This window comes from Heterodontus francisci, chromosome 43 (assembly GCF_036365525.1).
Source record: "Heterodontus francisci isolate sHetFra1 chromosome 43, sHetFra1.hap1, whole genome shotgun sequence".
In the NCBI taxonomy this organism is placed as follows: domain Eukaryota; kingdom Metazoa; phylum Chordata; class Chondrichthyes; order Heterodontiformes; family Heterodontidae; genus Heterodontus; species Heterodontus francisci.
The window spans coordinates 21,104,163-21,121,039 of record NC_090413.1 but is presented as its reverse complement, the minus strand read 5'-3'; the positions used below and the strand labels follow the sequence as shown (position 1 = coordinate 21,121,039).

The 16,877-nt window shown below is 44.4% G+C and overlaps 1 protein-coding gene across 3 annotated transcripts in view; it reads left to right on the top strand.

The window, feature by feature from the left end:
* LOC137355693 (AP-1 complex subunit mu-2) overlaps positions 1-16,573 on the top strand; it is a 37,574-nt gene extending 21,001 nt beyond the window's left edge. For all 3 annotated transcript variants that reach the window (XM_068021123.1, XM_068021124.1, XM_068021126.1), the window contains 5 exons: positions 287-358; positions 2,649-2,807; positions 4,383-4,508; positions 8,890-8,965; positions 10,189-16,573. In XM_068021123.1, the coding sequence (XP_067877224.1) occupies positions 287-358; positions 2,649-2,807; positions 4,383-4,508; positions 8,890-8,965; positions 10,189-10,211 (456 nt within the window). In that variant the 3' untranslated portion in view covers positions 10,212-16,573. The remainder of the gene's footprint in view (positions 1-286; positions 359-2,648; positions 2,808-4,382; positions 4,509-8,889; positions 8,966-10,188) is intronic.
* The last annotated feature ends 304 nt before the right edge of the window (positions 16,574-16,877 follow it).

The following is a 16,877-nucleotide window of genomic DNA, read 5'->3' as shown; positions in this document are numbered from 1 at the left end:
TCGGGAAAACGTTCAGTTGCGTTAAAATGCATCGTGAATCCAAACGTACAATTTGGCGTCATTAACGACACAAACGAAAGCACAAAAAACCTGCAGATGCTGGAAATATGAAATAAAAACAGGGAAATGCTCTGTCCTGATAAAAAGTCACAGACCTGAAACGTTAACTCTGATTCTGTCTCCACGGACGCTGCCAGTCCTGCTGTGTATTTCCAGCACTTTCTGACATTAACAACTGCGATGCGGAAATTCATTAAGAACATTCCCTCTTTTTTTTCTTTTCTAGGTGAAACCTCTGATTTGGATTGAATCGATAATCGAGAAGTTTTCTCACAGTCGAGTAGAATATATGATCAAGGTGGAAAAAAAGCTCTCAAAATCCAAATATTGCGTGACCAATTGAAACTGTCTCCCTGCTCCTTTATTTTGTCTATTATGGCTATTTTTCCTGTGAATTTTCTTCTCTTGTTGCTGCATCCCACACCCCTTCCTCTTCTCTGCGACCTCAGAATGTTGAGATGACGACTCTTCGCACCAGCTTATCTTCAATTCTCTATTTTCCTGTATTTCAAAATCACAAACCTGCTCTTGCCTCCATTTGTCTCTTCCCAGAAGCGACCCACCTTTAGCTTCAACTAACCGCCATCTCCTAATTTATCTTGTCGTCTTTATGATCGCTGATTTTTTAAAAATATTTTTCTCTTGAGCCACTGGCTTAGGTTTTCTAACTTAGTTACCTGCTCATTTGAATGAATATCGTCGTCGCGATTGGAAAACTTAGGCCGATGTGTACGTTTCAGACCATAATCCAGAAGGTCCTTTGGGGAGCATGTTACGATGTATGTTTTCTTTTCCAAATGTGAACATATTGGTCTTTGTAAATGCACAAAATTCATTTTGGGATGTTTCTTTTCTGGCTTTTTTAAGTTGCTGAGTGCTGGAGGGTCTACAATTTCTCACCAAATCCCATCACCCGTCACCCCTGTGCTCACAGGCCTACATTGGCTCCTGGTCCAGCAGTGCCTCGATTTATTTTTTTAAACAAAATTCTCATCTGCATGTTCAAATCCCTCCCTGTCTCTGTAACGTCCTCCGAGAACTCTGCGCTCCTCCAGTTCTGGCTTCATGCGCGCCCCCCCCACTTTCACCCACCGTTGGTGGCTTTGCCTTCAGCCGGCTGGGCCCTAAACTCTCCGATTTCCCCCCCCCCCCAAAACATCTCCGTGTCTCCACCTCTCTCTTTCTTTAAGATGCTGTTTAAAACCTACCTCATTGGACAAGGTTATGATCGCCTGTAATAGCTTCTTCTTTGGCTCAGTGTCAATCCTTGTTTGATTATGTTCATGTGAATGGCCTTGGAATGGTTTACTGTACTAAAGATGATATATAAATGCAAATTATTGCTGTTGAAGGACAGTATTTCTCTCCCGTCTGCCATCCAATCTGAGGTTAAATACTGAGCTTGCTCTCTCTCTCCCTCTTTCTCTTTCCCCTCTCTCTTTCTGTCTCGCGTTTTATCTCACTTTCACTTCGTCTCATTCCCTTCCTCTCACTTTAAACCCAAGCTCGGAAAAAGCCGCACACTATACTGCAGCACTGTGACTGTTCCATTTCCAATGCCTGTGATTCTTGTGGTATCTCTGAAGCCTCAGAATCAATGCTAATTGATGCCATGAATTTATGGGCCTCTGGGCAGTAGATTGCCAGGCAGTGGAAGCTGGTAAACAGACTTCATCCAGTCAGAAACTCAGCAGGCAACGAGATGAGATTTCTGTGCCCTGACAGTCTGGGTAGATTTGGGGCCAGCCCAGAGTGACTGGATGGCGTGCTCTCTGAAACAGGGAGCGGTTAATCCATAGGCTTCCTGCTTTCCTTACTAAAAGATAGAAAGAAACTGTCCATCATGAATATGGCCACATTGTATCAGAAGACTTGGCCACCTTCTCTGTGGTTTGGGCAGTACACTCACCTGTGAATCAGAAGGTTAGAAGTTCAAATCCCACTCCAGTGAGTTAAACACAAAAACGCGCAGGCAGCACTGAGGGAGTGCTGCACTGTCAGAGGTGCTGTCTTTCTGACGAGATGTTAAACTGAGGCCACATCTGCCCCTTCAGGTGGACGTGAAAGATCTCACTTCTTCCAAGAAGAGCAGGCGAGTTCTTCCATGTTTCCGGTCCAATATTTATGACTCATTCAACATCAGTAAAACAGAGTATCTGGTCATTATTTCAATGTGGGATCGTGCTGTGTGCAAATTGGCTTCTGCATTTTCCTACATTACAACAGTGACTACGTGGTTTGGGACTGAACCATGGCAGGTAGGCCTGTCTCCGACAGCGGAGTGTTGCTTGGGGCATGGCACTACAAGTAGTCTAGAACTCTCCAGCGGGGAGAGGTACCTCCCTCTCTGTCATCTAGTGACTCCTGTAAAAGGAGTGAGTGTTCAATGATAGAAATAGCCTTGGTCATGATACCCATGTTGTGGATTAGGCAGCGAGCACTCCCTGCCCAGCCTCCCCTATGAAGAGCAGCCACTTGAGTGAGATACTGGAAGGTTGCCACTCCAAGAGGAGTTGTTGCCTTTAGAAAATGAGGGGCGAATGTTCAGAGACAAATCAGTTGACAATAAATTTGTTCTTTTCCTACAGGCTAAAAGTCAGTTCAAGAAGCAGTCCGTAGCCAACAATGTGGAGATTGTTATCCCGGTGCCCAGCGATGCAGATTCCCCCAAGTTTAAGACCAGTGTGGGCAGTGCCAAGTGGGTTCCTGAAAATAACACTGTCGTGTGGACCATCAAATCCTTACCTGTGAGTAGGAGTCATTGTGTTGTTTGTGGCAATTCAAACAAACTTTTCCATGTCAGTCATGGTCGAGTGGGTAGCATCCTTGTCTCTGAGTCAGTTGTGGGGTTCGGAGTCCCACTCCAGAGATTCGCACCTACAATCCCAGTGCAGTACTGAGGGAGTGCTGCATTCTCAGAGGTGCTGTTTTTCAAATGAGACGTTAAACTGAGGCTCCTTCTGCCCTGTCAGGTGGATGTGAAAGATCCCATGGCACTATTTCAAAGAAGTTCAGGTGAGTTCTCCCTGGTGTCCTGGCCAATATTCATCCCTCAACCAACATCACAAAAACAGATGATCTGGTCATTACCATGAGCTTGCTGTGTTTCCTACATTACAACAGTGACTACATTTCAAAAAGTACTTCATTGGCTGCAGAGTGTGTGTGCATGTCCTCAAGTTGTGAAAAGCTCTGTACAGTGAATAATGTATTTAAGTTTGATACCAAGGTAGGTGGAAAGGTAAGCTGCTGGGAGTACACAGAGAGGCTGCAAAGAGATATAGACAGGTTAAGTGAGTGGGCAACAAGATGGGGTAGAATGTTGGGAAGTGTTAAGTTATGTACCTTGGTTGTAAGAATAGAAAAGCAGAATATTTTTTAAAAGGTGTGAAACTTGTAAGTGTCGATATTCAAAGAGACTTGGGGGTGCTTGTATAAGGAACGCAGAAAGTTAGCATGCAGGTACAGCAAGAAATTAGGAAGGCAAATGGCATGTTGGTGTTTATTGCAAGGACATTGGAATACAGGAACAAGGAAGTATTGCTACAATTGTACAGGTGAGACCACACCTGGAATACTGTGTGCAGTTTTGGTCTCCACATTTAAGAAAGGATGCACTTGCATTGGAGGCAGTGCAGCAAAGATTCACTCGATTGGTCCCTGGGATGAGGAGGTTGTCCCATGATGAGAGGCTGTGTAAATTCGGCCTGTATTCTCTGCAGTTTAGAAGAATGAGGGGCGAACTAATTGAAACATATAAGATTCTGAAGGGGCTGGATAGGGTAGACACAGAGATTGTTTCCGCTGGTCGGGGAATCTAAAACACGGAGGCACAATCTCAGGATAAGGGGCTGAGCACTTAGGACTGAGATGAGAAGAAATTACTTCACTCAAAGGGTTGTGAATCTTTGGAATTCTCTACCCCAGAGGGTTGTGGATGCTCCATCGTTGAATACATTTACTGCTGGGATAGACAGATTTTTGGTCTTTCAGAGAATCAAGGGATATGGCGAGCGGGCAGGAAAGTGGAGTTGAATCCTAAGGTCAGCCATGATTGTTTTGAATGGCAGAGCAGGCTCGATGGGCCATATGGTCCACTCCTCCTATTTTTTGTTTAGATGCAAGTCTTTCTTTTTTTTAAACAAGAGAATATATAAAAGGATATGAAGAAAGCACAGGGAAATGGCTTTAATGTAGATGGAACAAGTGCAATGGGCTGAATGGGCTCCTTTGGTGCTGTAATTTCCAATTGCTCATATTATAAATCGTTCTTTAGGTTTTCATGGCTCTCACTCACTCACTCTCTCTCTCTCTCTCATCAGGGTGGAAAGGAATATCTAATGCGGGCTCACTTCGGGCTACCGAGTGTGGAGAATGAAAATGCTGAAGGAAAACCGCCAATCTCCGTGAAATTCGAAATCCCCTATTTCACTGTATCTGGAGTGCAGGTCAGTGCTAATGTGCAATTGTCTGTCGAGGGAGGTATTCACTGAGCGGCTGGAAACTGCTTCGCCAAACCCTGTCGAGCAAGAGAATGAGACGCAAATCCTGGCCATCTCAAACTGAACCTGCTCTGCACCTCAGCGTTTTAATACTAACACAGGGAGGTCATTTGTCCCCTTGAGCCTGTTCTGCCATTCAGTGAAACAATGGCTAATATGTGACCAAACTCCTATACCCACCTTTGTCCTGTATCCCTTAATACCTTTAGTCAACAGAAATCTATCAATCTTAAATCTAAGATTGACAATCAACTGCCATTGTGAAGGAGAGTTCCAAACTTCTACCATTTGTGTATAGAAGTGTTTCCTAACTTTGCTCCTGAAAAGTCCAGCTCTAGTTTTTAGACTATGCCCTCCTCGATCTAGACTCCCCAACCAGCAGAAAGCGTTTCTCTCTATCTACCCTGTCCATTCCCCATAATATGACCATGAAAAGAGGAAGGTGGCTTAATGTTCCCACAGACCTGCGCTCTGTACTTTGTACCTGGTTAATCATTCCTCCTCTATATTCATTGCCTTTTAAAACCCAAGCTTGCCATACTTGCCATCTTGTAATAAAAGCAAAATACTGCGGATGCTGGAAATCTGAAACAAAAACAAGAAATGCTGGATTCACTCAGCAGGTCTGGCAGCATCTGTAGAAAGAGAAGCAGAGTTAACGTTTCGGGTCAGTGACCCTTCTTCGGAACTGACAAATATTAGAAAAGTCACAGATTATAAACAAGTGAGGTGAGGGTTGGGCAAGAGATAACAAAGGAGAAGGTGCAGATTGGACCAGGCCACATAGCTGACCAAAAGGTCACAGAGCAAAGGCAAACAATATGTTAATGGTGTTTTGAAAGACAAAGCATTAGTACAGATTAGGTGTGAATATACTGAATATAGAACATCAGCAAGTGCAAGCCTGAAGAAAAACAACCTGAAAAAAACAGTGGGTAAGCAAACTGAACAAACTAAGATGAAATGAAATAAATGCAAAAAATGTAAAAAGGAATGCAAAAAAAAGGAAGAAAAAATAACTAAAAATGACTACAAATGAAAGTAAAGTGGGGGGCTGTCATGCTCTGAAATTATTGAACTCAATGTTCAGTCCGGCAGGCTGTAGTGTGCCTAATCGGTAGATGAGATGCTGTTCCTCGAGCTTGCGTTGATGTTCACTGGAACACTGCAGCAATCCCAGGACAGAGATGTGAGCATGAGAGCAGGGGGGAGTGTTGAAATGGCAAGCAACCGGAAGCTCAGGGTCCTGCTTGCGGACTGAGCGGAGATGTTCCGCAAAGCGGTCACCTAGTCTGCGCTTGGTCTCCCCAATGTAGAGGAGACCACACTGTGAGCAGCGAATACAGTATACTACATTGAAAGAAGTACAAGTAAATCGCTGCTTCACCTGAAAGGAGTGTTTGGGGCCTGGGATAGTGAGGAGAGAGGAGGTAAATGGGCAGGTATTACACCTCCTGCGATTGCAAGGGAAGGTGCCCTGGGACGGGGACGAGGTGGTGGGGGTAATGGAGGAGTGGACCAGGGTGTCGCGGAGGGAACGATCCCTTCGGAATGCTGACAGGGGAAGGGAGGGGAAGATGCGACTGGTAGTGGCATCACGCTGGAGGTGGCGAAAATGGCGGAGGATGATCCTTTGGATATGGAGGCTGGTGGGATGAAAAGTGAGGACAAGGGGAACCCTGTCACGGTTCTGGGAGGGAGGGGAAGGGGTGAGGGTAGAGGCCCAGGCCCCAAACACTCCTTTCAGGTGAAGCAGCGATTTACTTGTACTTCTTTCAATGTAGTATACTGTATTCGCTGCTCACAGTGTGGTCTCCTCTACATTGGGGAGACCAAGCGCAGACTGGGTGACCGCTTTGCGGAACATCTCCGCTCAGTCCGCAAGCAGGACCCTGAGCTTCCGGTTGCTTGCCATTTCAACACTCCCCCCTGCTCTCATGCTCACATCTCTGTCCTGGGATTGCTGCAGTGTTCCAGTGAACATCAACGCAAGCTCGAGGAACAGCATCTCATCTACCGATTAGGCACACTACAGCCTGCCGGACTGAACATTGAGTTCAATAATTTCAGAGCATGACAGCCCCCCACTTTACTTTCATTTTTAGTTATTTTTTCTTCCTTTTTTTTGCATTCCTTTTTACATTTTTTGCATTTATTTCATTTCATCTTAGTTTGTTCAGTTTGCTTACCCACTGTTTTTTTCAGGTTGTTTTTCTTCAGGTTTGCACTTGCTGATGTTCTATATTCAGTATATTCACACCTAATCTGTACTAATGCTTTGTCTTTCAAAACACCATTAACATATTGTTTGCCTTTGCTCTGTGACCTTTTGGTCAGCTATGTGGCCTGGTCCAATCTGCACCTTCTCCTTTGTTATCTCTTGCCCAACCCCCACCTCACTTGTTTATAATCTGTGACTTTTCTAATATTTGTCAGTTCCGAAGAAGGGTCACTGACCCGAAACGTTAACTCTGCTTCTCTTTCTACAGATGCTGCCAGACCTGCTGAGTGAATCCAGCATTTCTTGTTTTTGTTGCCATCTTGTAATACTGCTTGACCTGCCCAGTTGTGTTTCCTATTGGCGGTGTCCTGCACTTTCACCTTCGGCCCTGGGTTTGTCAATGTGTAATTTTCAAAGACCAGCATCTGTAGCTCTAAATCCCCACATCCGACTGGGAAGTGAAAATGGTTTTAAACTTCCCTTTAGTATGTGGATTCTTAGGGTGTTGCTCTTTCAAGGGGCACTGACGTCTAATAATATTCATAGTGTTTGACACTTTTGCTATACTTTGGCAGTCACTGCCACAGATCACTCCATCTGACAACAAAAAAAAGTCTGCAGCTGTTTTTCTCTCTGCATTCCCAGGTAGAAAGACAGCTCATCATTAACTACTGCAGAAGGGTAATCTCCTGACCTCGAATACTGTGTAGATTTCTGAAATTCAGGCACGTACTGCAAACGACCTTTGAACCACCTTGCCCGCATTTGATGCATGCTCATGATGCAAGTTCCCTCCTGAATCCCACCCCTCACACCAGAAACTGTCGGGAAATTACCCCTCGGCCTCTTTTACTTCACGGATTTTTTGGATTCGCGTCTTTTGGGTGAGATATTAAGACCCGGACTGCCTGTTGACCTTGAAGTGAAAGATCCCACGGCAACTGTTGGCAGAAAAGCAGGGAATTCTCCCGGAATCCTGGCCAAAATCCCTCCTTCAAGCCACTCCGTCAGTAACGCATTGTCTGTTCATTTCGCCAGTTGCTGTTTGTGGGAGCTTGCTGTGCACAAACTGTGTTTCCCTACAAAACAACAGCAGCTGCATATCGCAAGGTATTCATTGGTTGTGCAGAACTTGGGAACGCTGTGAGGATATGAAGCATAAATACTAAACTATTCTTTCTGTAGAATCAGATAAAGTGCTGATACTAATGTGGCTTTTTTTGTACCAGTTCCTTATTTAATATAATTATGATTTACATAATTTTTTAAATACTGCAAACGCTGGAAATCTGAAATAGAAGCAGAAAATGTTTTATTGACACAAGCTGGTCAGTCAGCACCTGAAAGGAGGATGGACAGGGAAATGATACTAATGGAGGGAGCTTGGCAGAACCTGTTGAATCGTCTGCACCCAAATTGTTAACCTAGTGATCATTTAAGGACATAAAATAGGAGCAGGAGTCGCTATATGGCCCGGGGGCTTGCTCCGCCATTCAATTAGATCAACTCCACTTTCCCACACTTATCCTATACCCCTTGATTCCCTAAGAATCCAAAAATCTTTCGATGCCAGCCTTGAACATACTCAACGATTGAGTATCCACAACCTTCTGGGCTGCAGAATTCCAAAAATTCACAACCCTCTGAGTGAAGAAATTTCTCCTCATCTCAGTCCTAAATAGCCGACCACTTGTCCTGAGGTTGTGAGGTTCTAGACTCTCCCGCTGCATATTTCCAGGATTTGCTTTGCTTTCGTTATGATTGTTATGATGTGACTTGGGATCGAATTTTATTTGATAATGCTCCTGTAAAGTGCCTTGGGAAGTTTTGCCATGTTCGAGGTGCTACATAAATGCACGTATTTGTTGCTAATAGCTACAGATACTCCTCATCATCGTAAATACATTCTCCAAGATAAATTCATCTTGGTGCGTGACACAAAGTGACAGTGGTGAGCCACTCACCTCTCTTATGCTCCATTTGTCCATTGGAAAATAGGATTAGGCAGTTTTGCAAAAGGGGATTCCTCCTTGGAACAGTTTATACCCAGCAACCCCCTCCCCAGCCTCTATTGCAATTAATTCTTGTGTTTTTTTTGCATCATAGGTGCGGTATATGAAAATTATCGAGAAGAGTGGTTACCAGGCCCTGCCCTGGGTCAGATACATAACTCAGAGCGGAGGTTAGTACTTCGTAGCACTGCTCCTGTAGAGCGATTTGAGTTTAAAACATCAGGTTTAGTGTGTCTGGGCATAGTTGGCCTTCCAAATGAATTAAGAAGCATAACATAAATGTGCAATGTTTCTGCTTGGAATTATTTTAAGATCTCATCGGAAGAGACATTAAACTGAGGCCCCAGCCTATATTGAAAAAAAAATCCACGGCACTATTTAGAAGTAAAGCAATGGCGTTCTCCCCTGGTGTACCAGTCAATGCTATCACTAAAAAGACAGATTATCACATTGCTGTTTTTGGGAGCTTGCTGTGCACAAATTGGCTGCTGCGTTTCCTAAATTACAACGACAATTACACTTCAAAAGTACTGTAAAGTGCTTTTTGGGGCGTCTGTCTTTCTTTCCAGCAAAATTAAAGGATAAATATTGGCTAGGGCACTGGGACAACTCCCCTGCTGTTCTTCAAAATAGGGCCATGGGATCTTTTATGACCACCTGAGAGGGCAGACAGGGGCCTTGGTTTAACATCTCATCCCGAACGATGGCACCACCAACAGTGCAGCACTCCCTCAGTAATACACTGGAGTGTCAGTCTTGATCTTTGTGCCCAAGTTTCTCGAGTGGGACTATGAACCCAAACTTTCTGATTCAGAGGCAAGAGTGCTACCCGCTAAGTCACGGCTGACAGGATGGGAAATTCATGCTTAATTTGAGCAGCAGTTTTTTTGTTCTTGCTTTATTCTTCCATCCTCCTCTTCTGAAGGCACTGAAGGTTGCTGGGACATGGTTCCATGGGTGCTTAGGATGAGGTCAATTCGGCCTCTTTCAATACCTGAGAAGCCACGTTTATACCAAAAGTGTACTTGATAATAAGAAGCAGAATCCAGGAGGCATTGAAATTAACTTTTCGCACTAGGCCAATTGCACGACTGAGATGAGCGAAGAACAACACGGGGCAGTCTGGCGTTGTGTTCCAGTGCCACGCCACCAAGGAAAGCACAGGACGTGGGAGTGAGGGATGAAAATTAACACACAGACCCACCTTCCTTTAGAATTCTGAGAATTCATGGATCGGGTGCAGGGTGTACTTTCTCTCTCTCTCAATCGAACTGATAAGGAAAAAAACAAACTCTGATCCAGATTCTGGAGTGGACTGAATGTGTTTCTATCGTGGTAGCTGAAACTCGTTCTAAATGGATTGTTCTTTTTAATTCTGCGTCTTGTTTTACAGATTACCAACTGCGAACACACTAACAGCCGTGGCAACTCAAGAATTATAAAGGTCTCCTCCCCTATTATTTTTATCATACAGTAAAACCAGGCTGCTTATTACCTCTGTGCCAGTAGCTTCAACCATCCCATTAATATCTATTCTGGTCTGTTAATGTAATCCCATAATCATTAAATTACTTCATTTACTGATGTTCTGTGAGGAGCCACTGCGAACGATCAAATAAAAATTGGGAGCAGGTATTTTCTGGAGCTAGCCTGATTTCACATCATTTGGCCAAGTGATTTGACAGAGACAGGAGGAGGCCATTCAGCCCCTCAAGACTGTTCTGCCATTCAGTTAGACCACAACTAATCTGTACCTTTTGCTCCATCTCCATTTACTCAACATAAATCCCATCACGATCTTCAGAATTTCAGTTGGTCCACGGTCTTTTAAGGGAGAGAATTCCAGATTTCTGCTACTCTTCATGGGGGAAATTATTTCACTCTTGAATGGCCGAGCACTAATTTTAAAATGATTGACTAACAATCTGGAGAACATGAGTTCAAGTCCCACCACGGCAGTTTGAGAATTTGAATTCCGTTCTTATTTTATGTGACTCCAGCCCCACACCAACGTGGTTGACCCTTAACCGCCCTCTGAAGTCGATGTAGCAAAACAATAAATTGCATCACCCACCTTCTCTGGGCCACTAGAGCTGGGCAACATATGCTGGCATTGCCAGTGATGCCCATATCCTGAGGCCCACGTCTCGAGAATGAATTAAACAAACAGGATTCCCTCTGAATCCGGCTTTTCCATTGCCTCTGGAAGGCCTTATGGAAAACTGCGCTCCTTAAGTAGCAAATGTAACCTGTTTGTGGAATTTGTTGTGGAATGTTGCACCACAAGTAGTGGCTTAGAGAGATACAGCACTGAAACAGGCCCTTCAGCCCACCGAGTCTGTGCTGACCATCAACCACCCATTTATACTAATCCTATATTAATCCCATATTCCTTACCACATCCCCACCATTCTCCTACCACCTACCTACACTAGGGGCAATTTATAATGGCCAATTTACCTATCAACCTGCAAGTCTTTGGCACGTGGGAGGAAACCGGAGCACCCGGAGGAAACCCACACAGTCACAGGGAGAACTTGCAACCTCCGCACAGGCAGTACCCAGAACTGAACCCGGGTCGCTGGAGCTGTGAGGCTGTGGTGCTAACCACTGTGCCACTGGTTTGCTCAGTCATGGGTCATTGGAGGCCGTTCGGCCCCTCATGTCCGTGCCAGCTCTCTGCAAGAGCAACTCACCTGGTCCCAGTCCCCCGGCTTTTCCCGGTAACCCTGCAAAGTTTTTCTCATCAGATCATTATCCAGTTCTCTTCTGATTGCCTCGATTGAACCTGCTTCCACCACCCTCTCAGTGCATTCCAGATCCTAACCACTCGCTGCGTTTCAAAAAAAAGATTTTCCTGAGATCGTCTCTGGTTCTTTTGCCAATCACCTTAAATCGGTGTACTCTGGGTCTGACTCTTTCAGCCAATGGGAACCGTTTCTGCCTATCTACTCTGTCCAGACCCCTCATGATTTGAACACCTCTATCAAATCTCTTAATCTTCCCTTCAAGAAGAGCAACCCCAACTTCTCCAACCTACCCACATAATGAAGTTCCTCATCCCTGGAACCATTCTTGTGAATCTTTTCTGCAGCCTCTCTAATGCCTTAACATCCTGCCAAAGGTGTGGTGCTCAGAACTGGACACCACACTCCAGTTTGAGGCCGAACCAGTGTTTTATATAGGTTTGTCATAACTTCTTCGTTTTTGTACTCTATGCCCCTATTTATAAAGTCCAGGATCCCATATGCTTTCTCAACGTGGTCGCACAGCCTGGCCCAGAGTGGTGAGAAGTGGGTTTATCTCTTCCGTGTGGGGATATGCCGGACTGCCGACCTTACAGAGTTGGGAGGGAAGTCACGAGTGTGGTCAAATTAAAACAACAGGAAGAGCCTGAGGATGGGGGTGGTGGGGGGGGGGGGGGGGGGAATAGGTCACATGGCTTTCAGTTGCAAATGATGTATAGTGGGCAAGGCCATCGTAGCTGAAACAAAATCACATTTTCTGCTTATTTCATGGGAGTTGGGGGGGGGGATTATGTTCTGACCTACATTAGTCCAGCAATGCCTCGATCGTCAATTCACAGCTTTGTTTTCAAATCCTTCCATGGACTCACCCCTCCTGATCTCCGTAACCACCTCCACCACACTTACAGATCTCTGCCTGTTGTGTAGCCCCGAAACTAATCGCTGCACCATTGGCACTGTGCTTTCAGCTGCCTAGGGCCTGAGCTCTGGAATTCCCTTCTAAGCCTCTTCCACCTCGCTTTCCTCCTTTTAAGACCCTCATTAAAACCTCTTTGACTAAGCTTTGGTCGCCTGTCCCCTCATGTGGCTCGGTGTCAAATTTTGTTCGTGCTCCTGTGAGGTGCCTTGGGATGTTTTTCTACATTAAAGGCGCTATATAAATGCAAGTCCATTTTTCCCAGAAGTGAGAACTGCAAATCACATGGTCTTGGTTAACAGGAGAAAATTAACAAAAAAAAAAGAGAAGTTGGGGAAAGGGGGATGTAAATGTTTTAATGAGACTCTGCCCCCACATTTCAAGAAATCTGGACGTAGAAATATAGAAGATCCAACAAGGAAACCTGCCATTTGGCCCAACCACTTCATGTTGGCATTTACCCTTCATACAAGCGGATAGTTTGAATTGCATTTAGCCTTCCTCTTCCCATATCACTGTAATCCCTTTTTCCCCCATCCACTCATCCAATCTAATTTTGAAGGTTGACCAAGTTGCCTCCTTAAGCACCAACCCGCAAATGAATTACCGTTACCCCATAAGCCTCTAAAGAACTTTCTCCCACCATTCTGTTCTAAATCTTTTACATTTGACCTTGTATCTGTGAGCCTCCTCTCCCCACCTCCACCCATCCCATTCTGAACTGCTGTAAGTAGTCTCCTTCCATCTACCAGTCCCATCCGTTCACAACTTTCAATACGTATCGCCTCGTAAGCTGCAGTCTAAAGAGAAATCAATGCACCTGATAGGTGGATTTTTTTTTTTTTAAAGTGGGCCCTCGTGGGTCAGCACTTTGTGATGTCCCTCTCACTGAGTATATCTTCCTCAGGTTGCTAATGTATTGGCCCATGGAAGCGTAAAATGCACTTGTATTGATTGTGAATTCTACAAATAGCCTGGTTCTTTATTGAAATTACAGACAGAAGTAGGTCATTTGGCCCAAATGGCTGCACATGAGCCTCCTGTCACCCTACTTCATCTCATCCTATCAACATATCCTTCCATTCCTTTCTCCCTCATGTATTTATCGAGCTTCCCCTTAAAGACACCTATGCTATTCGCCTCAGCTATTCCATGTGATAGTAAATTCCACATTCTAACCACTCTCTAGGTAAAGAAGTTTTTTCTTACTGGATTTATTAGTGACAATCTTGTATTTATAATCCCTAGTTTTGGATTTCCCCACAAGTGGAAACTTTAAAGATCTCTAAACTTTAAACACCACTGCCTTCAAAAAGACTCCCCCGTCTGTTCAGTCTTTCCTGGTGGTTATATCTTCTCAGTTCTGGTATCACCCTTGTAAATCTTTTTTGCTCCTTCTCAAGGACCTTTCTGGAATATGGAGCTTGGAATGGGGTACAGTGCTCTAAATGTGGTCTAACCCCAATATTCGACAGGTTTAACATAACCTCTGCTTTTCAATTCTACTCATGAAATGAACCCCCCGGGGTATGTTTGGATTTTTAACGGCCTGGATAACTTGCATTGCTACATTCTTCCCTGCTCATTTCGACAATTAGGAATTCCCTATCCTCGATCAAAATTTATCATCAAACCGACAATTTAATATAAACGCGAAGTTCAAAGCTCCTCCAAAATGACTCAAAGATGATTTTCTTGAGGGAATACTTCCTCTGCACCCACGTGCAGCAAAGTTCTCGACATTGATGAAGAATGGATTTAATTTCATCGTTTACAGCTGCATCGAGGAGACCTGCCCCATGCCAACAGCCCCCACTTTCCCCCTCACCAGGCAGCAAGAAATTTGCCATTAATCTCCTCAGAAACTACTATTTTCACACACATCAGAGATTTGTTACCACAACTGTGCTAGCTGAGGAGTGACTGGCACAGCGAGTCTAGCCTTTTATAGGATCTTGTGGTTGAATGTAACTTGCCCTGTGCTGGGTATCCCAGGCTGGTGAGCATAATTCTACAGTAAGGATATACACCTTGTGATCTTGCTGCGTCCAATGGCTTTGATACTGAGGTTCTGGAGAGGGCATTGACCTGTTTTGTAGCTATGATGATACTTATGCACTGTAAACCAATCCCATGTGGTTATTCTAGCCATAGTATCAAAGGACCATAGGCATCTCCCTCTATTAGAGAGAGAGACAGTTGGTAATGTATAGCTTGAGGGTCACCACTGCTCAAGCATGGGGCAAGATGAGGGGGCAGGCCTCCATGAGCTACCACGGCCGGTACAGGGATTGAACCTGTGCTCTTGGCATTTTTTCTGCATTACACTGTAGACGTCTAGCCAACTGAGCGCCCCCCCCCCCCACACCCCCTCCCAATTGTTTGTGATTCAGTTTATACTACAGACTTAGAAGTAACTATTATGGGATGAGCTTGTCCTTTCCACAAATGTGAGAAAAGCAACCGCACGTGTAATGATGCCAATCTCCGTTAGAATAGCTTCTTTGTATTCCAGAATGCTCAGCTAACTTCAGTGTTCGGTAAGACTGCCTTCAGCATCTAGAAAGTCTCCAGCCTCTTCGATTTGAAAGTCTGGCTTTATCCAGGTTGGGGAGCACTTTTTTGCTGGATTCTCATTAATTGATAGCCAGACAGTAAACGTGGGCACTGGGTGCTGGGGTTTTCTCCCAGAATAGGAATAGCACAGTTAGCCAGGGCTGTCACTCCTGTTCGCCTCTTGGACACCAGGATGAAGACAAGAATGGGTTTGTCTGTGACGTCCTCCACAATAGACTGCTGGCAAAGTCTAGGCCAGGTGGGCAAAGTACGAGAGACCGAGTGGATCCATATCCCATTGAGCCACTCAACATCTTCAAGGGGGAAAATTGGAGAGACAGAAAATTTAAAAAAATTGCCCAAGTCAGCCATTCTGTTTAACATACTCGAGCTCACCTTCTGAATCTCTCAAGCACCGTAGATTAAGTAAATAATCCACTGCGTAATTGATGTCGTGAACTGTGGATCTTTCAGTCCCTTGAAGAAATATTAAGATGGCACCTCCACCATGACTTGTCCAACATTTCTTTTTATAGCTTGAAAGTAAAGGCAAGCAGGCATGGCTGTTTTAACCCTTTGCTGACTGCGTTATTTACCTCTGCACCACATTCAGCCAAAGCTGCCCAGTTTTTGCACAGGCAACTGCAAAGTGGTTTCAGTAAAGGGGGGAGAGGGGGCGGATTCAGGAAATCCCTGGCACACTGCCTGCTTGATCTCTTGTTGCGAGTCTCTCCTCTCCTGGCATTTGAGGCATTTTTTCAATCAAGTATGTCATTTCTGATATAAATCCCTTTTGTACATTTTTTCCTTTGGTAACTCTCTTGTGTCTGAAGATCAAAGTCCTGATGTTCTGATCGGTTTGATCGATCAACAATCGAGGCAGCATGAATTTTAGGACATGTTTGTGTTATCCACTCGGGCTTGTAGGAATCCCTCAGGCAGATAGCCTGCTCACTTTATCCCTGAAGCTGGTCAGTTCTGTCTCCTGAACAGGTCCTTCAGCACTGGCTTGAGGAAAGGAAATTGTTGGGAAGAGGCCACATATTTTAAAAAACTGAAGGGGAAAAAGGAGGGAGTTTTTTTTTTAAACATCCAGTACTCCGTAAGGACTGAGAGAGGACGTGGAGGGGGGGAAATCCAAGATAGTAGCTGTCACAATGTACTCTGTCCAACAAATGTTTGCAATGTGTCTGCAATAAACCCAAATTTAGGCATTTCCTGACTAGTCAATCCTGTTATGTGAAATGTAAAATTGTATCGAGCACTAGCTCTTTTTTTTTAATTCTGTTCTTCAATAACGCCACTGATTAACAAATGGTATTTAGTTTGGGGAATTTCTCTATTTTTAAATGCTTGCAACTTTACATTTGTAGAAAATCATATCTGTGTGTGTGTGGCGTGAATGGAAAGTGGTGTGTGTTTTGATATTTTGTGAATAAATAGGAGGTTTGTCATGGAGACAAAACCCCTTTTGTAATTTACATTGTCTGATGAAGGGACTTTGGTGTTCCTGAAAGCTCATGTCTTTGCTTTTTTTCGTAATGTCAGTTAATTTCAATAAACTTCATGAAAGAAACTTGCTGCATTGCGACTGGATTCTTGTGGCTCAAATCTACATTTTGCTATTTATATAAAGCTGAAAAGAAAGTCGGGAACCCAAAGGGCTAATTCTCATAAGAATATAAGCAGTAGGAGCAGGAGTAGACCATTTGACCCCTTGGGCTTGCTTCTCCATTCAATAAGATTATGGCTGATCTGCTTCAATTCCACTTTCCCACCCACTCCCCATATCCCTTGATCAAAAATCTGCCTATTCTAGCCTTGAATACAATGATAGAGCTTGCAAAGTCCCCTGAGGTAAAG